This window comes from Thalassophryne amazonica, chromosome 16, assembly GCF_902500255.1.
Source record: "Thalassophryne amazonica chromosome 16, fThaAma1.1, whole genome shotgun sequence".
Classification (NCBI taxonomy): domain Eukaryota; kingdom Metazoa; phylum Chordata; class Actinopteri; order Batrachoidiformes; family Batrachoididae; genus Thalassophryne; species Thalassophryne amazonica.
This window is the reverse complement of record NC_047118.1, coordinates 46,503,768-46,524,295: the sequence shown is the minus strand read 5'-3', so window position 1 is coordinate 46,524,295 and position 20,528 is coordinate 46,503,768. Positions and strand designations below refer to the sequence as shown.

Here is a 20,528-nt window from a genome sequence, read left to right as displayed (position 1 = left end):
GGAACAAGAAACACAAATATTTAGTTTTTTTTATTTGGAATGTAAAGGACATCATTTCAGCAGATAAAATGTTTACACTGATACCAACCTCTGTGTGTCCACTGGGGAGCAAAATGATTTCCCAGCATGCACCATGTCAGGTCTGCCCAACCAACCACAGGAACTCTGTTCAGTGAAAACAATATGAACATGTCATGAAAACAAACAAAACAGAAATGCTGAAATAAAGTTTCTTACATTTTTTGGGTGTGCCCCGCCTCACGCCCTATGACTGCTGGGATAGGCTCCAGCCCCCTGTGACCCTTAATTGGAGTAAGTGGTTGAAGATGAGAGAGTGCATGGGTGCAATTTGGTGGGGGATAGGGGGGACATGTCCCCCCCACCTTTTCAACCAGGGGGGACAGAATATGGTATGACCCCCCCCCCCACCTTCTGACATATATGTGTGTACTTGAAACATGCTATGCCAGTCTTATGTGCAAACCATGTCAGTCTTATGTGCAAAACCATGTCAGAATAGTATCTTTGTTTCTGCAAGTTTGTATTTTTAGCAGCATTGACTTGTTTACAACACCTGTTTCTTGTTTGTCACATTCGGCATTTTCTGGGACTGCATTTGCCCAGATTTGAAACCAAAAATAGTTGCCTCTAGGGACTAGTGTCTACACATAAGTATCAATGGACCATATGCTAATTTACTAAATTCTGAATGTTAGAAAAGGAAATCAGAAAAGCTATCTGGGACCTCAGAAAGCCCATCTGCAATTATTGCTTGATCTCCAAAATCAGTCTATGCAAGCGAAATTATGTTCAGTATGAGTGTTGTCATTAGTGCCACTTCGAAAATTAAATTCATGATAAGTAATTTATCCTAAACTTATGATCTGTTGTTTTTTAAAACTTATTCGAAAACAAATCTTGAGAAAAAAATACAGTATACGATAGTTAATAATTATTAAGAGCCTGTTCTTTCATATTTATGAATACATTTTACCACATTGCAGTTGTTTTTTTTTTTTTTTTTAATGAAAACTCAACCTATCATTCTTTTTGAGTTCTACACATGTGGTGATACCTTATTTACACCAGGATGTTAATAAAATCAATGCTGGCTATTCTCAGAATAAAGTACTTATATCCACAGTTTCAAATTGCATAAGTCAAATGGTGTCCACTTTATGGTCTTCTCAAAACATTAAGAAACATCTAGAAACCACTGGCTTCTGGGGGCCTAAAGCGGCCCCAGACCCCCGGCCTATGGGCTTCGGCCCTGTGGGCCTCACACTTTGTCCCCCAAAATTTCTAGTTCTAAATTGCGCCCTTGAGAGAGTGTGTGGGGGGGAATTCACAAACAAACCAGTTCACTTTAGACAGAAAGAAGCCACTTGGATGAGCAGTGGCCCAATTTGAAGACCAATCCAGCAGTTTATACTCATTATTTTTGAGATATTGGGACACATAAACCAACAAAGTAAACAATGAGGTAACACTGTTGCAATCCTGGAATGATGACGTTAGTGATGTCAGTGATCATCCATTCTCGAGCCAACACGAGTAATATGACCTGAAAGTCTGCAGCAGAGCTGGACATGGACAGCGGTGAACGGTGCATGTAGGCGAAGTCATCATCTGCAGGCAGTTTCCTCTTGGGGATCTTGAATGTAGACATCATACTGAGGACAAATACCTTGTATTAAAAAACAAAGTCTGTGTTGATACATTCAAACAGACAACTTTTAAATGCCTTGAAATGACGGCACGATATTAATCACAAAATCTTTATCATACAAAAATACCTAAAACACATAAAAACAGATTCACTCTGTAAGATATTTATGGCAGGTGTATTTTTAAATGTCAGAATGATCAATAACTCTGAACAGACTGACAGATTAAAAGGAATTACTAAAACCTGAAATACTTTAGTATGGACTGATCCAAACTCAAATTTTACAATAATACATATCCATAATCAGGGTACATTTAACTTTGAAGAAGCATTTTTTAAATTATAACCACACGTTAGATATTTTTCATGAGTTTTGATTATTCTTGATTTCAATGATCTCAGTATAACTCAACAGATCATTAATAGCAGTATTTAGAATATGATTAAAAATATCTTCAATCTAAACTCAAGATTAATTTATGAATGAGGGAAAAAAAAATGTCGATTAGACATAAAAGCATACATCATAGGAACCTAATATACCCCTTAAAATAACAACATGTACCACTTTTAATCACAAGACCAACATAATCATAATCATAAAATCAAAAATAAAACCATAAAATAAACAACCAAAATAAAAAAAAAGTCAGAATAATCGTTTAAAAAGTCATAATAGCACAATTACAGAGCTCTGGCTCTATTGTTGTCATAATGTACAAAATGAAGATGTAATTTCAGTACAGTTTAACAAACTTAATTAAAGCCCATCTCAGGTCAAAATTCAGTGGAATCTTCCCTAATATCTATCTGTGGTGCATATTTGGTGAGAATCTGTGTTTTGAAGAAATCCTACTAGCCTACATAAAGGGAAATCCTGATCCAGAATCCGGCTCCAGATGCAGATCACCTCCAGAATTTAATGTATATCTGTAATATGTAGCTGTGTTGAAAAATTCGTCAAAATCCGTGCAGTAGTTATGACGTAATTCTGCTAACAGACAGACAAATAAATAAATAAATGCCGATGATTTTATTACGTACTTGGAGGAGGTAAAAATAATAATAATAATAATAATAATAATAATAAAAATCCCCATTTTATTACGTGAAACACATTTTCTGGTAATTTTATTGTGTTAATAGAAAGTTATCGAAATTTACTGTTAAAAAAAGCTTGAGTCTCAGACCCTGATCTTACCTTATTTTAGCTGCTAACTAGCTGAAATGTAGATTAAAGATCGCAGCTGGTAAAGTTGGTACTTTACTTGTGTGAAACCCTTGAGGAAACTTTGTTGTGATTTGGTGTTATATATAAATGAAAATTAACTGAAATTAATTGCAGTGTCCAGCCGTGAAAGTGCTGTTATCTGCTTTGTGTCTTACTGAAATGAACGTTAATCCAACCAGGAGATGCTTTTAACCTCAAACTGCCAACTGCCAAGCTCCTACGTCATCACTTCCGCTCCAGCAAAGATTGTTTACAAATAGAAGTGACTCCATGATGAAAATATATACAAAAGTCAAAGCTCACTTTGTAAACTTGTTACAGTCTAAAAACAGTTACTGTGCACTACTCAATTTTTTTTTTTTTTTTTTTGGTGAAACATTTTTACACTTAAAAATATTGAGTAAATTAAAAAGCTGTAAAATAATTTAAATATACTTGATGATCTTGGTAAATCGAAGTAAAAATATTTTGTATATTAATAATTTCCAAATATTCTGAATGACACTTACCAAACAAATTAAGTATATTTCAAAAAATATATAGTTTGTTAAGCAAATGCTGATTTATTTCAATGAAATAAACTGAAATCAATTTAATTTAATTTAATTAGCTTATAATGCGCCAAATCACAGCAAAAGCCGTCTCAAGGCGCCTTACATAAAACAAGTCAACATAAAATTGAATAAATAATTAAAAATGAATACAAAAATTCAAATACATAAATAAAAACAGAAGTAAAAGAATAAAACAAATAAAAATAAAAACTATCCATAAGAAAGAGAATAAAAATAGGTTTTGAGTCTTGACTTAAAAATGAAATGAAATAAGTTAAGATAAATTTAGTATATCTAACTTTTATTGTCAGTATAGTTGTGATATATACAAAGCCACTGAATTACTTTTAGCATGAATAAGAAAAGAACTAGACCGGGATAAAATAACTACAAATGCATAAAAGTGTTTGATTCCTGGTGTCTAAGTTCAATAAAAAGGTGATGGTTGACTGCAGACTTAAAACTGACTGCATTGTTATAAGACCTGACAGCTAATGGTAAATGATTTAATGCTTTGATAACTTCTTGGGGGAGGTGATGGGCTTGAGACCAGAAGATCCTCGGTTCAAATCCCAGCATAACTGGAAAATCACTAAGGGCCCTTGGGCAAAGTCTTTAATCCCCTATTGCTCTCGGTGTGTAGTGAGTACCTTGTATGGCAGGACCCTCACATCGGGGTGAATGTGAGGCATTATTGTAAAGCGCTTTGAGCATCTGATGCAGATGGAAAAGCGCTATATAAATGCAGTCCATTTACCATTTTATAACTGTGTAGACAAAAGTAGATTTACAAAATGCTTTGACCTGAGGTATTTGGAGGGAGGATGCACACGAGTGTAAATTTTCAACCAAGCTGAACGTATCTGAAAAATATGAAGGAGCCATGAAGAATTTTGAATACAAGGTACAGCTTGAGTTTGGAAACGCACATGTGCACTGGCAACATATTGACCTGTAGGAAGTCATCAGCACCAACTTGTATTCTGACTGATACCCAGAAAAGGAAACATAGTAACCTGTAAGCTGTCGTTGCTGTTTTTTAGTGAGCCCAGCATACTGTCGTGTACAGGCATAGTCAGAGTGATGGAACTACTAATTCAAATTTTTTTGACTAACATAGTTAGCCTGCCAATACAGGAACTTTAATTTAACATTGGACTTTTTCAAAATATTGTCCACTGTAACATATATTATATTCAATATATTTATCAGGAATTAATCCAATTTGTACCACATTCATATGAACCAGTTTAACTGATAAATGTGCCTTAAATTAAATTCTATTTAACCAGGTTTGTCCCATTGAGACCTGTTTTACAAGGGAGAACTGGACCATTATAAAGTTTCCAATTCACCTAACCTGCATGTCTTTGGATGTGGGAGGAGGCCAGATCCCACGCAAACACAGGGAGAACATGCAAACTCCACACAGAACAGACCCCGGTAGAAATCCATCCCATGACCTTCTTGCTGTGAAGCAACAGTGATAACCACTAAGCCACCGTGCTGCCCCAGGGTATCAGTTTAGAATAAAACTACAATCTAAATGCAGGAAAATCTGATATACAGTTAAAATCTGTAACACTCTTCAATTTTGACCTTTGTCCCTAATGACCTTGACATCAAGCATTGACCTTTGACAAATTCCAGAATCCATCTCTATATGCGCACCAGGTTTAATGTAAATAAAATGAAGGAGAAAAAAAAAGCTTTAACACCAACAACTGACCTTTTATTAATTTGATGTTGTCTGGGCAATTCCAGAATATGGATCGGACATTACAGTGAAAATCAATAATTTGACATTAGTGACCTTGACTTTTGCAAAGACAAACCATTTCAGGACAATTTCCAGGTTGCCCTTTATCCACATACCATAGTTTGGTGTGAATCACTCACTTGAGTGGAGTGTACGAAACAAACAACCACACTCCTGTACAGTTGGTGGCAGTAATACGCTGTAGCTTGACTGAATGAATGTATTTATTCAGGATAGCCCAATTATGCGCACAATATCACAAATTGTCAGCATGAACTTCTTTCAACTGGGGTCCTCACACAAATGCAAAATTAATCATTTCCAAAAACACACAATTTTTAAAGAAATTAAGTTACTATTTTAAAAAGCGTAAAAACAGGATAAAATCAAATGAAACAATATAGAATAAATAGAATAAAACTGATGCTGGTAAAACTATTTGTCGATCATGTTGTACTTAAAATCAGTGAAGTAAAACTCAGTCATGTAGACGTAAAGAAAACAGTATTGTCAAAAAGGTTTTTTTATTTATTTATTTGTATGTATTTATTTATTTATTTATTTATTGCAAAAAGCCACTGGGAAAAAATGGGTGTGCACTGAAGAAAACCCACTAGGTAGCGCCATTGCTCTGCCTGGTCACTACCAGGTGTCATTATTACACTGTAAAACTCAATGAGTTAGTTGAACTCAAACCATTTGAGGAAACCAATTGCCTTAAACCATTTGAGTTTGCCAACTTAAATAAAATAATTTTCAAAAAATGAATTGTTAAAGTTTTAGTAACTTAACAATTTATAGTTAATTAAACTTGTGTAAATCTAGTTTATGTTTTTCAATAAAAAGTGACAAATCTGACTTTGGTGGGTTGCCATGTCCCTTACCTGCTTGATCACTGCTGTGCACCAGTTTCACAAGAGGTCTCTGTTTGGCACGTTACATGGTTGCTGTTTGGTTGGAAGAGCTTTAAATCAAGTGTCAAAAACAAAACAATAATATCTCTCTTCTGTCTTGTCAAGCTACAGGCTTAATTTTATTATCATCTGTTCTTGACTTAAGGTTTATCATGTAGGGGTGCACTCTTGACTTTGCAAAAAAAAAAAAAAAAAATTGTAATTTCAGCTCCTCCCCTGCTGTGTGATTCGATGATGAGGTATGTTGACCTGCAGGCTGCAGATTGCTGTGGACATGCGATTCAGAGTTGGGGTGTTAAATCTAGATTCTTGACCTCTTAAAAATGTCTAATACAATAACCCAAGTCATTTATGTTATTGTAAAATCAATCCAACACACTGCTGCTAAAATCTATATAGACCTCATAGTGTGGGTGGGCGCGTGCATGCGCGTGATTGCGCATGTAGCCTATTAACTAGTAATAGTATAATAATAATGACTTTATTCCAGACTCAAGAGTAATAGATACATGATATGTACATACATCCATATGTGGGCAGTTACAGACTTGTGCAGTGAAGTTTGTATGTAACATCCGGAACCAGTGGGTCCTGATCCTGGATCTATATTTTAAGCTGGTGTCAAGAATAGCAAATATGATGGGATTCACAGACTTGTCTAAATGCTGAATGAACCGATATACCAAATTCCTGATCACAGCCTGACAACACTGTATGTCAAAGACTGTGTAGATTTGAAAAATCCAATGAATAATGAATATGCTATGGCAGGAGACATGCAGTGTGTTGATAGATGATTTCTTGTAGTTCCACCAAAGTTGAGCTGTGTACATAGGAGAGTAGTATGAACGGAACAAGGTTAATTTAACATCAAGATTACACATATGAAATTTGTGCAGGATCATATTCCCTTGAGCATATAGGTGCCTGCATTCTAGACACCTATAGCGCTACACACTTTCTTTCAGGTTTAGAGACAGTCTGACGACCGGAACCCTTCACTGCACCCGTAATTCCCTTTGGTCTTTCAGTTTTTGCTTGAATTAGTGATGAATCATCAATGCTGTCAAAGTTGATGGGCAGCAACTCTTCCCTCGCCATAGAGACTGGCATGTCCAAACCCTTCTCTTGAATACCTTGACAATATCTTCTAAGTTTTGGTCATTTTTCTTTCCTTTCTTCCTTTCCTGATTCTCTTACAGGAAGTGCTTTCGTCCGCAGACAGATTTTTTTTCTTGGGAGTTCTTGATCTCCTTATCAACGTATGTTGTCAAGCCCACTGCACAACTGTGTCTGTAGGCAACAAATCCAGTTTGTTGGTCATGAAGCACAGCAACTCATTAATAAGGCAACCCTGTTTGTTTACATCAGAGGTCATCTGGTCTGGCCCACCATTTTCAAATTAGCCGACATTCACAACATCCAAGCCAGTGTAATATAAGTCACTTCTGTAATTGTAAATTTTACAGTTTAAACCATTTTCTCTGTAAAATTTACACATATAGTACAACGCCAATTCAAATGAAGTTTGGACGTTGTGTGAAATGTAAATAAAAACAGAATACAATGATTTGCAAATCCTCTTCAATCTATATTCAATTAAATACACCACAAAGACAAGATATTTAATGTTTAAAACTGATAAACTTTATTGTTTTTGTGCAAATATTTGCTCATTTTGAAATGGATGCCTTCAACATGTTTCAAAAAAGCTGGGACAGTGGTATGTTTACCACTGTGTTACATCACCTTTCCTTCTAACAACACTCAATAAGTGTTTTGGAACTGAGGACACTAATTGTGAGTGTCATGACTGGGTATAAAAGGAGCATCCTCAAAAGTCTCAGCCGTTCACAAGCAAAGATGGGCCAAGGATCACTACTTTGTGAACAACTGCGTGAAAAAATAGTCCAACAGTTTAAGAACAATGTTTTTCAATGTTAAATTGCAAGGAATGTAGGGATTCCATCATCTACAGTCCATAATATAATCAGAAGATTCAGAGAATGTGGAGAACTTTCTACACGTAAGCGGCAAGGCCGAAAACCAACATTGAATGCCCGTGACCTTTGATCTCTCAGGCGGCACTGCATTAAAAACCAACATCATTGTGTAAAGGATCTTACTGCATGGGCTCAGGAACACTTCAGAAAACCATTGTCAGTTAACACAGTTCGCCGCTACATCTACAAGTCTACATCTCTAGGTCTGAGCTCATTTGAAATGGACAGACATCAAGTGGAAAAGTGTGCTGTGGACTGATGAGTCCACATTTCAAATTGTTTTTGGAAATCATGGACGTCATGTCCTCTGGACAAAAGAGGAAAAAGACCATCCAGATTGTTACCAGTGCAAAGCTCAAAAGCCAGCATCTGTGATGTTAAGGGGGTGTGTTAGTGCCCATGGCATGAGCAACTTTCACATCTGTGATGGCACCATCAATGCTGAAAGATACATCCAGATTTTGGAGCACCACATGCTGCCATCCAAGCAAACGTCTTTTCAGAGACATCCCTGCTTTTTCCAGCAAGACATGCCAAGCCATATTCTGCACGTGCTACAACAGCATGGCTTCGTAGTAAAAGAGTGCGGGTACTAGACTGGCCTGTCTGCAGTCCAGACCTGTGACCCATTGAAATGTGTGGCGCAATTATGAACGCAAAATACGACAATGGAGACCCCAGACTATTGAACACCTGAAGTTTAACATCAAGCAAGAATAGGAAATAATTCCACCTACAAAACTCCAACAATTAGTGTCCTCTTTTTTGACACGTGTTGCAGGCATCCATTTAAAAATGAACGAATATTTGCACAAAAACAATAAAGTTCATCAGTTTGAACATTAAATATCTTGTCTTTGTGCTGTATTCAATTGAATATAGATTGAAGAGATTTGCAAATCATTGTATTCTGTTTTTATTTACATTTTACACAACATCCCAACTTCATTGGAATTGGGGCTGTAACTCCCTTTGGCTGCTCCCTTGATTTCATTCAAGCAGATGAAAGGTAGATCTGCATGTTGATTTGGCACAAGCTGTACACCAGATGCCCTTCCTGATGCAACATTACATTACACAGTGAAATGTGGTGGGGGTGGGGTTCAAACCAGGAACCTTTGTTACTGAAACCAAGTGCAATAAACACTTGGCCTCCACCCCTGATATCTGTCTATCTTTTTGATTCATAAGCACGGTGACTTTGTGGTTAGCACAGTTGCCTCAGAGCGAGAAGGTCATTGGATCGATTCCCACCTGTGGCCTTTCTGAGTTTGCATGTTCTCCCTGTGTTTGTGTGGGTTTCCTCCCACATCTAAAGGTGAATTGGAAACTTTATAATTGCCCAGGTCTACTTTTCAAAAGAGATCTTGATCTCAGTGGGACTAACCTGGTTAAATAAATGTTAAATTAAAATGACACCCAACAATCAGCTATTTCAACGTCATATAGACCTTAGCTCATATTACTACAGTAAATCTGAGGAGGTTTTGTCTTTATTTAGAGTTGCATTTGTGGCAGTCACCATCCGTCGGCCTGTCACAAAATGGATCCCTATGCAACTGTACTAAATAAAGACAAAACTAATTATTTATTGATTTTTTATTACAGGTCAAAACTGTAAACTACTGAGCTTGCTTCATGGAATGGGCCCCTGTTATCAAGCACATTGTAAACATTGACACGATGGAGTTTGATGTGGAAGAGTTCAGAAAGATACGATTGGAATGTTTTGATGACCATTTACAGTTGGCGATGAAAGACTTGGGTGTTAACTTCGTGTTAAAGTCAGAACAAGAAGCTGCACTGAAAGAGATCTGGGAAGAGACACATTCTGTGTGTTGACGCTCCAACGAGAGCAGAACGCTGAGCAGAGTGGAGCCAGTGAGCCAGACAGGCAGCCAACACCACAGAAAAAGAAGAAGAAGAAGAAAAAGAAGAAGAAGAAGAAGAAGAAGAAGAAGAGGACGACGATAAAGGGAAAAAGAAGACAAAGAAGAAGAAGTTGTCGGAAATGGAAGGGAAGCTGCAGTTTGTAGCAGCAAATAACTGAAGAGAAACAGGCGATTAAAAGTTTATGTTTTTGCAGTAATGCTCAGGTTAATATGATTCGTGTTTTTCTTGTAATCGAATAATCGGTCCGTTGCAGCTAAAGGCTAAGAACCGAGCACAGGAACAACTTACAAGGTTTGTTTTTTTGTTTGTTTTGAAAGATTGACCACATGCTTCTTTATTTTATTTATTTATTTGACATACTGAATGAATTCTGCCGTTTGTTATTGATTTAGCCAGTAAATGTATTAAATATCTTGTCAAAGTTCATTTTAATAATGTCTTTAATTTAAATAAAACAGGTTGCGTTACATTTTCATACATGCTTAAATAATGAATTAACATTTATTAAATATTTTAAAGGAGAGTGTGAACATGCTTTTGACTCCACAGATGTAAACGATGCATAGTCAACTCGCCCGATCTACACAAACCAGCATTTGTATATACGAGGTCTATTAGAAAAGTATCCAACCTTATTATTTTTTTCAAAAACCATATGGATTTGAATCACGTGTGATTACATCAGACATGCTTGAACCCTCGTGGGCATGCGAGAGTTTTTTCACGCCTGTTGGTTACGAGGAGTCGCCCACCTTCTCGTCTATTTTTTTTCATTGTTTAGGAATGGCTCAGAGACTGCTGCTTTGTTTGATCAAAATTTTTTCAAAACTGTAAGGCACAACTGAGTGGACACCATTCGATACATTCAGCTGGTTTTCGGTAAAAATTTTAACGGCTGATGAGAGATTTTGGTCTGGTAGTGTCGCCGTAAGGATGGCCCACGGTGCCTAACTGCGATCTGCGCTTTGAGGCGGCAGCGTCTCGCCGTTTCAAGTTGAAAACTTCCACATTTCAGGCTCTGTTGACCCAGGAAGTCGTCAGAGAACAGAGAACTTTCAGAAGAAGTTTATTCGGACATTCCATTGTTAAGGGACATTTTGTAATGAAAGAACGTGCGGGCAGAGTCGCATGTCGGCCGGACCCGACCGCGGGGGGTCGCGACAGGAAAAACACCTCCGTTGGAAACCTTAACGGACAAGTTGGAACATGCCCAAGCTGTTAAACAATTTCTCAGTTACTTGTTGAAAGCCATCAAAAGCCGCCTGAATTTTACAAATGGTTTTCAACACGGAGGTGTTTTTCCTGTCGCGGTGCACACAGATTCACCGAGTCGTCACGGAAACGACTCGGCGAATTTGCGCGCACGTCCTTCATTAAAAAATGTCCTTAAACAGTGGAATGTACGCATAAAGTCCTCATGCCGGCCTCTTCTGAATCTTCTCTGTTCTCTCACGACGTCCTGGGTGAATTAAGCCTTAAATTAGGATGTTTTCAGGTCGAAACAGGCCGACGACGGCGCCTGGAAGCGCTGCAGGACATCCCGCTCTGTGGGAAGTCCTTACAGCGACAGAAACACCCCATAAGCTCTCATCAGCTGTTAAACTTTTCACCGAAAACCAGCTTAATTTCTCGAATAGTGTCCACTCGGATATTCCTCACAGGTCCAGAAAAAATGTCGATAAAGCAACGCGCGCCGTCTGGAGCAGCATGTGAAACAAAGGAATTCAGCTGAGAGGGCGGGACCACATCTCACTCAAGGCCTGCACACAGGGAAATGACGTCACCGACACGCGTGAAAAAACTCACGCATGCGCACAAGGGTTCAAGCCTGATTGGTGTAATCGCACGTCATTCAAATCCATATAGTTAAAATAAATAAATAAAATAAATATAATAGACCACGTATATATATATATATATATATATAGAGAGAGAGAGAGAGAGAGAGAGAGAGAGAGAGAGAGAGAGAGAGAGAGAGAGAGAGAGACCGATATACTTCTATGCTATATTTTTCCATGCAATCACCCACAAAGCTTGATCATTTGCCATTAAGAAGTAATTAATGGTGAAAGAAATTCATGTGAGTAATCAAATGCATTGTATACGCTAGGATTGGACAAGTTTGCTGGTTACTACAGCCAACCAAAGCGAAGTCGCACACTCACTTTGATGACTCCCCAAAAATGACATCATGAAATTATTATGTGAAGATCATTCTATTCATTCATTGAGTGTCCTGGGTTATGGATAGTGTGTTTGCGCTCATTTCTGAGCAGAAATCGGCAAAAGGTACGAGTGGGTATCTGACGAGATTTTAAAAAACGATGGCTTGGGAGTGGGCGAGTTGGTAGAAGAGCAAGTTGACTTGGAGTCATGTAAACTAGAGTAAAAGGACTTGTCTCCACAGCAGCCATGGCAGAGGCTGGAGCTCATCTGAACGCTGCCTCTGTGAGCGGGCATCCATCAGTCTTTGAGGTCTTGGCTCAGGAGTCGCTGATGGAGACGATCAGGCCGGCATTGAGACATGCTGTAAAGGTTAGCAATATCAGCTTTGCTGCCAAAGTCACTCTTCATGAGGTCTTGGGATTCAAACCTGTGACATTCAGGTTGTAGCCTGCTTTTTTGTTTTTATGCCGTGACACATTTCATTGCCACATCAAAAAATGAAGAGGATGTTACTTTGAGATGAAGTACACAATACATTACTTTCTACAACCCCTGGCAAAAATTATGGAATCACCGGCCTCAGAGGATGTTCATTCAGTTGTTTAATTTTGTAGAAAAAAAGCAGATCACAGACATGACACAAAACTAAAGTCATTTCAAATGGCAACTTTCTGGCTTTAAGAAACACTATAAGAAATCAAGAAAAAAAGATTGTGCCAGTCAGTAACCGGTTACTTTTTAGACCAAGCAGAGGAAAAAATATGGAATCACCCTGTAAATTTTCATCCCCCAAATTAACACCTGCATCAAATCAGATCTGCTCATTGACATTGACCCTATGTGTCTTTTTGCAAGGAATATTTTTGCAGTTTTTGCTCTATGGCAAGGTGCATTATCATCTTGAAAAATGATTTCATCATCCCCAAACATCCTTTCAATTGTCCAAAATATCAACATAAACTTGTGCATTTATTGATGATGTAATGACAGCCATCTCCCCAGTGCCTTTACCTGACATGCAGCCCCATATCATCAATGACTGTGGAAATTTACATGTTCTCTTCAGGCAGTCATCTTTATAAATCTCATTGGAAAGGCACCAAACAAAAGTTCCAGCATCATCACCTTGCCCAATGCAGATTTGAGAGTCATCACTGAATATGACTTTCATCCAGTCATCCACAGTCCACGATTGCTTTTCCTTAGCCCATTGTCTTTTCTGTTTAGGTGTTAATGATGCCTTTCGTTTAGCTTTTCTGTATGTAAATCCCATTTCCTTTAGGCGGTTTCTTACAGTTCGGTCACAAACATTGACTCCAGTCTCCTCCCATTCATTCCTCATTTGTTTTGTTGTACATTTTTCGATTTTTGAGACATATTGCTTTAGGTTTTCTGTCTTGGCGCTTTGATGTCTTCTTTGTTCTACCAGTATGTTTGCCTTTAACAACCTTCCCATGTTGTTTGTATTTGGTCCAGAGTTTAGACACAGCTGACTGTGAACAACCAACATCTTTTGCAACATTGCGTGATGATTTACTCTCTTTTAAGAGTTTGATAATCCTCTCCTTTGTTTCATTTGACATCTCTCGTGTTGGAGCCATGATTCATGTCAGTCCACTTGGTGCAACAGCTCTCCAAGGTGTGTTCACTCCTTTTTAGATGCAGACTAACAAGCAGATCTGATATGATGCAGGTGTTAATTTGGGGGATGAAAATTTACAGGGTGATTCCATAATTTTTTCCTCAGAATTGAGTGAGTCCATATTTTTTTTTCCCTCTGCTTGGTCTAAAAAAGTAACCATTACTGACTGCCACAATTATTTTTCCTGATTTCTTATAATGTTTCTTAAAGCCAGAAAGTTGCCATTTGAAATGACTTTAGTTTTGTGTCATGTCTGTGATCTGCTTTTATTCTACAAAATTAAACAACTGAACGAACATCCTCTGAGGCCGGTGATTCCATAATTTTTGCCAGGGGTTGTACTCCGACTTTGCCTTGAATTCTTTGTCTTGAGGTTCCATTTAATTCCTGTCACCAAAGTCCTTTTAAAAAAGTCTCTGCTATCACTCATGTTATGCGGCCTGCTCAGCTGTGGTATCATTGTTTCACACAAACTGTTATTATTGAAGCACAGCGTCACATTCACACTTAAGGTGGCGCAACAACGGAGCGTCAAGAAACTCTGTAAAAGGCAGAAAATGTCCAAAGTTTGGGATTGATTCAAACTAAGAAAAGAAGACAACACAGTGCAATGTGTCTGTTGTAAAAGAGACCTGATGTACCATGACAGAACATCATCAGTGATTCAGCATCTGTGCAGAAAACATTCACACATTAACCCCAGTTCATCAAGCAGAGCCTCTACAAGGTAATGTTCAAGTTGGTGGTAGCTTTAGCTGTTTTACGATTGCTAACTGCCCGAAAGCCACATCGACACCTTAACGTTCATGTCCTCTCTCTGTCTCGTAGCGAGCAACAGCAGCACACCAGTGGTGAGTTTTACAAACATTGCAGGCTGTGACATAGGCAGATAGCACGGCTACAGCCAGCGCCTGAAAACGGAGCCACACACCTGCGACGAGTTAAAAAACTACCGTATTATTATTTTTTTTACAGATAAGCCTAAAGTCTCTTTCTGAGAATGGGCATGACATAAAAAACAGATAGAAACGCCTTACCTCTCAATCAGTCACTCTTTCTACATAAATACTGTGTTGTGTAACGCACTATTGATATTGTTGTTTAGAAATGCTAAAGTACTTTTTATCCGATTATTAATCAGTGAAATATTTGATAGAATACTCTTTAAAAAAAAAAAAAAAAAATTCTGTAGCTGCAGCCCCAGTTGGATTTTCCAGTGTACTCCTGGTGGGCCCCCCTGTTTGGTTAAAAGTACTTTCTTTGTCCAATGGACTTCAGCCTCTCAAGACCCTGATTTTATATTGTCTGGTATATTGCAGTTTTATTACTGTGTAAGTAACTGTACTTTCAGGTTTCTTCTAGTTTAATGACTGCAGTGTTTCAACCCCTTCTCAGGTTCTGGCACAGTCTGACCCATCCCATTTTGGCTTCCTGTGGCAGACCTATGATGAGCTGTATCTCCTGCTCGACCTGCTCCTCCAGAACCACTTTTTGTTTCACTATAACGGCTCATTTTCTGAGAACTTCTACAGTCTGAAAAGAGTTCCCGTGTCAGGAGGGCAAAGACTGCCAAGGATGTCAAACTGGTGCTCTCTTCTTCTTCTGTGTCTAGTGCCGTACCTGCGAGCCAAGCTGGAGAAGATTCTGGCACAGCAAAGGGAAGAAGAGGACTTCTCCATCCGGCTAGGGCAGACCAGGGCTCAGAGGATATACCAGGCAGCGGTGGCAGCTTATCCGTATGTCAGTGCTGCCTGGCAGGCCTGGGTCTTCTGCCAGTGTGTGCTCTATGTCTTTGGGGGAACAAAGACCCATAATCCCCTGCTGTGGCTGGCACGAGTCAGACTTGCACGACTTACTATTCAAGACATCAAAGATATGGAGCTGAAAACTCAAACAAGTGGCTACCAAGCTGACTGGAGGTATACTTTAAGTTTACACAACTCCCAAATTCATGCATATAATTATTTATATGTGTATTGTCAAACATTGAAAGCGTGACAGCAATGTAAATATCAATAATCTTTTGGAGAACAGGGAGCTCCTTAGGTTAAGAAGTCGGGCTACCAATAAGTAGACTTGGGTTTTATTGTTATTGGGTACCTTTGCTGGGGAAGTGCACTGTGTCAGACTGTCATCCCCTGCATGGGGAGTCATACTTCAGCCACTTCACGCTACAAAATCTGGGGATAAGCACCAGTGGGCCTCAGGGCCTACAGAAGACTTCTTCTGGAGAACTTTACGTTTAACCCTCTGAGCCCCAGTTTCCTGGCAGGTTTGAAGGTAGTCGGGTGCCTTGTGTAATTTCATTAGGGGTTTTTTTGGGGGGGGGATTTGGTAAGATATACATTTTTAGAAAGTTTATGAGATGAGGAAACAGAATGTTTCAACTTTTTTCAAAGGTTGTTATTGCCTCTATCGTGGATTTCCAAAATTGGTGACCTTTGGAAACTCACTTTGTTGGCTTCTGGTTATTTGTGGGTCAACTTTGTGGTACACAGTTAACAAATAACAGCACCATTCTTGGTTTAAGGAATCATAACTTTTTTTTTTTTTTTTTTTTTACAAATTCCAAGGATTTAACACATTTTAGTTTAGTTTAAGTAATAGACAGTTATAAATATCGGGATATGATTAGCAGAGGTGGATAATCCCAGCTTCAGTGAGTAAAAGCCTTACCACATATTTGTCCCATGCACTCTCTAAACCAGCTGATTGTAATTTTTAAACTCTTCAGGCAGATAGATTAATTAATTAAGAGAAAATCACCTGTTTTAGGTGCACTAGTAGAAGCGAAACACGATAGGACTTTTATTCGCTGAAGCTGGGATTACCCACCTCTGATGATTAGTCAGTAAAAGACACCCACATGGATCAGGTTCCCATGTCCCATAAGTCATGGATGCACATTAAAAATCCAAAAATGGCAACACACACACAATTATTCAGCTTCAGTAATTTGTAATTCATATCTCCAGATCTCTCCAAAGTTCTTCAGTCACTTCAATCATGATTCTAGGTTACCAGATGTACAGAAAGTGAAATGTTAGTTTTCCAAGGTTTCCATTGTTAGAAATCCAAGACGGCGGCCATGAGAACCTATTGGGGGGGGGGGGATTGTTCTTTGCATTCGCCATTTTATAAGCTTCCTAAAAATGTATATTACAAAATTTTCATACAACTTTAATGAAATTACACAAGGAACCTGAGTATTTGTGAAGGTCACCAATTTGGGAAATCAAAGATAAGACAAAACCTTTTGTGAAAACAGATGGAAACATTGTTTTTTATTCCTCATTTCATAGGCTTTCTAAAAATGCAGTCCCCCACCACCCAAAAATAAACCTATGAATCAATATTTAAGCAACCTGACTAAAGACTTCTTTAAAAAAATAGCGAAAATGACACCATTTACCGCAGCAAGATACTGTTAAAACAGAAATTATCATCCGGTTTTCAAATTTCTGATGGTCCTTGAACTAAATGTGCACTGAAGGATTCTGCCAGCAAAAATAACCAAATCTAAACTCAACGTTTCATCAAAATTACTTTATTTAGCATGTCTGACTTTTACATTAACCAAAATACCCTTAATATATGAGAGAGAGAGTGATTGATTTAAAAGTGTGTTTGGCCACCACTGCTCTGTGTACACCTGATAAATTCAGACTTCAGAAACTAAGGTCTTGATCAGTACTTGAATGGGAGACCACCAGGAGCTGTGTCAGAAAGTGTATCATTTAAAACTTGTACCAAATCCCAATGTAGATCTGCTGTGGCAACCCTGTACAAATGAGGGCAGCCAAATGATTTTTTTTTTTTTAAATGTGTTTAAAAATTCTGCTTGTTTTTGTACATTTATGATTTATGACATTCTGTTACATGGCACAAAAAACAGTTTAGAGATCTTCCTACGTCTAGCTGTGATAGTAGTTTCCATAGAGGTGCAGCACTTGCAAGTACAGTGAAAAATGACCCCACCGTGAGTAAAACTGACTTGAGCCAAAAAGACAACCCCACAACCTGCTTGGGATTCAGGAGGTTCCGAATAAGTTCAGTTTTCACAATCTTGATGCGTCAGCTGATGAGATAAGCTGGCAACTGCTGACGGACTACAGGACAAAACGTACAACACAATAGTAAAACAGGAATTAAAAAATAGATAAACTGTGCGGCTAGAGATGGTGTTAGAACTTTTTTGGTACTGCAGGTTAATGATGGCCAACTTGAAACTCTGCTCTGAACCATTTTGAAACCTTTGAAACACCCATTTTTTGAACATCATTCCGGAGTCCACATGAAACACAAGACATCACAGTATTGGCCAAAATGTTCCTGGTGAACACTGGCACCTGCTGGGCAGTTCAGGAATGTGCATTCATTTTAAATGACGTATGAATTCAATACTGAAAGGCGTCGGTCATTACAGGGTCAGTCGTGCACATCTGTTGGCTTGTTTATAATGTTAATTTAAAACGTAGAAAATCAAATTAAGTTATGCTATCTTATTTATGTTTTTTTTTTGTGTGTGTGCTGTTTGCAGCTTGGCACAGAGAGCATGGTGGATGATGTCACGAGTGGCACGGGGTGTAGCAGCCTCCCTCTCCACCTCGCTGTCTGTCGGGGTCTTCTTCCTGCAGTTCCTGGATTGGTGGTACACCTCTGACAACCAGAGCACAGTGAAAGCGCTCACCTCCTTGCCTGTGCCTCCGCCACCTGTCCACCTCCACCACAAACTCATCGGCGGCCAAAAACGTGATGGTTCACCATCGATCTTGCCCAGCCATAGGGAAGAAGCCCAGCTCACACCAGCCAGCGCTGACACTCAGTCTGTATCAACATCCTCCTGCTCCAGTAGGACCTGTCCCCTGTGCAGGAGGGTTTTCACCAACGCCACCGCCCTCTCCACTTCTGGTTTCGTCTTCTGTTATCGATGCATTTATCCGTATGTGAAAGCCAATCACCGCTGCCCAGTGACTGGTTACCCCACTGAACTACAACACGTGGTGAGAATATACATGCCGGACAGCTAGATGGCAGGATGATGTCTGATATCAGACTGGCAACTAACCAGTTGTTTTTACTCACATCATTTTCACCCAAAGAATGCTGGGATAGGCTCCAGGTCCCCATGACCCCGAGAGAGGAGTAAGTTGGTATAGAAAATGAATAATGACTGCTCAAGGGGTGGCATGGTTAATAAGTTCCAGTCAGGTAAGAATTTTCCTGGAAATGCTTCCTGCCAGAGGTTAGCATGGTTGTGTATTAGCTAAGTATTATACGCTGATGCTAAATGTTTGACAAAGCATGTGATTTGCATCTTAACTTGATGGAATCTAGCAATGTCAACACTAAATGTTTTCATTCAGTTCATACTACGGCTGAAAAAACATCTGTCTCTACAGCAGTTTTTAAAAGGTAAGTTTGACCTTTTTTAAACTTGGGCTCTATATTAGTTGTGGGGTTAATCTGTTCACTCTGGATAAAAATGATTTAATCAGCACAGTATTGATTTGGAACACAAGCACCGTACAGGACAAGCTAAAAAACATTTGACGGTAAACCCTTAAGTTAGCTACTTTACCTTGTAGCCGTCCCGCAGTGCTGCTGTCCAGTCTTTGTCTGTTCCCAATGAGGTAAATGTGCATGTTTGCTTCTGTAGAGACCATCTCTTTGTGCTACGGGATACTTGAGATTTTCGCCTGTTTCATGGAGACAAGTAGCAGTTGACCTTGCGTTTATAGCTTGCCCCATACAATTAATTAGGTGGTTATCCCTGTGACTATGTTGGAAATTCATTTTGTCCGAGGAGTGCTGCAACGGTCTGTAGCTGATCTGTGACCTGTGTGTACAACCCCTGACTTTATGACAACTTAACTGGACTCTGTGGACCACAAAGCACACTGTGGCTGAATTTTCTGTGTGCTAAGCAAATTATATTGTAACGTTTTATAAATGACCTGATTGAAGGTGTGCAGCGGTGCATTTGCATCAAATTCCTGTTTTGAAAATGTAATATTAAAATGTGAGTTTAATTGCACAGTGTGTCCAACTGATGTCCTTTGATGTGTGTTCCTAAGCCTTGTAAAGTCTGCCATGTTTTTTCTGGCCGTGACGTAAGACTGAAATCTGCATAGTTCTGCTCGATGGTGCATGAGACTGATGCAGGATGTGCAACTGCTACATCTGAACATACAACACATAGTTAGAGAATTGCTTTATTGAGTTTCCAGATAAATTTAACAGGCCTACTTAAAAAAAAAAAAAAGAGACAGGATCAATGTCACAACATTACAGTCAGTAATTTTTGTTTTAACAAAAAAAAAAGTCCACAAACCCCTGAAATTAAACTGAAGAATCACAAGTCACTTTCCCTTTTGTTCAGCTCCTGGCTGCAATTAAACCAACAATTCAACAGAAAGATCAAGATGAGAAGGAAACGGCTGAAAGTTTAAAAAAAAATAAAAGGGACAAATAGTCACAGTAATAGATTGCTAGAACAGCATGTATTGCACGTGTACACATATATGCACTTATATACATGTGAGTCAGCAAGAATTCGACATGTATCGCTGCAACAAGAAAATGTCTGGTTAAAACGGCACAAACAGAATAGTCAGGAATGTGCTTGTGATCTGATCCAACAAAACCACATTCATATTTTCAGTCACGACCCAGAAAGGCAACAGAGTATCTCTCA

General features: G+C 38.7%; 1 protein-coding gene across 4 annotated transcripts; it reads left to right on the top strand.

Moving 5' to 3' along the window:
- The first annotated feature begins 6,127 nt into the window (after nucleotides 1-6,127).
- On the top strand, nucleotides 6,128-19,819 carry pex12 (peroxisomal biogenesis factor 12). Of its 4 annotated transcripts, XM_034191107.1 has the most exons (5): nucleotides 10,125-10,290; nucleotides 11,054-11,058; nucleotides 12,429-12,558; nucleotides 15,227-15,750; nucleotides 18,372-19,819. In XM_034191107.1, the coding sequence occupies exons 3-5, from the start codon at nucleotides 12,436-12,438 to the stop codon at nucleotides 18,859-18,861; spliced, it is 1,137 nt and encodes a 378-aa protein (XP_034046998.1). In that variant the 5' UTR covers nucleotides 10,125-10,290; nucleotides 11,054-11,058; nucleotides 12,429-12,435; the 3' UTR covers nucleotides 18,862-19,819. The 4 variants fall into 4 exon arrangements, with proteins under 4 accessions (XP_034047001.1, XP_034046998.1, XP_034047000.1 ...); XM_034191110.1 differs by lacking the exons at nucleotides 10,125-10,290; nucleotides 11,054-11,058 and adding an exon at nucleotides 6,128-6,133 and having other exon boundaries at nucleotides 12,431-12,558; XM_034191109.1 differs by lacking the exon at nucleotides 11,054-11,058 and having other exon boundaries at nucleotides 10,125-10,314; nucleotides 12,434-12,558.
- The last annotated feature ends 709 nt before the right edge of the window (nucleotides 19,820-20,528 follow it).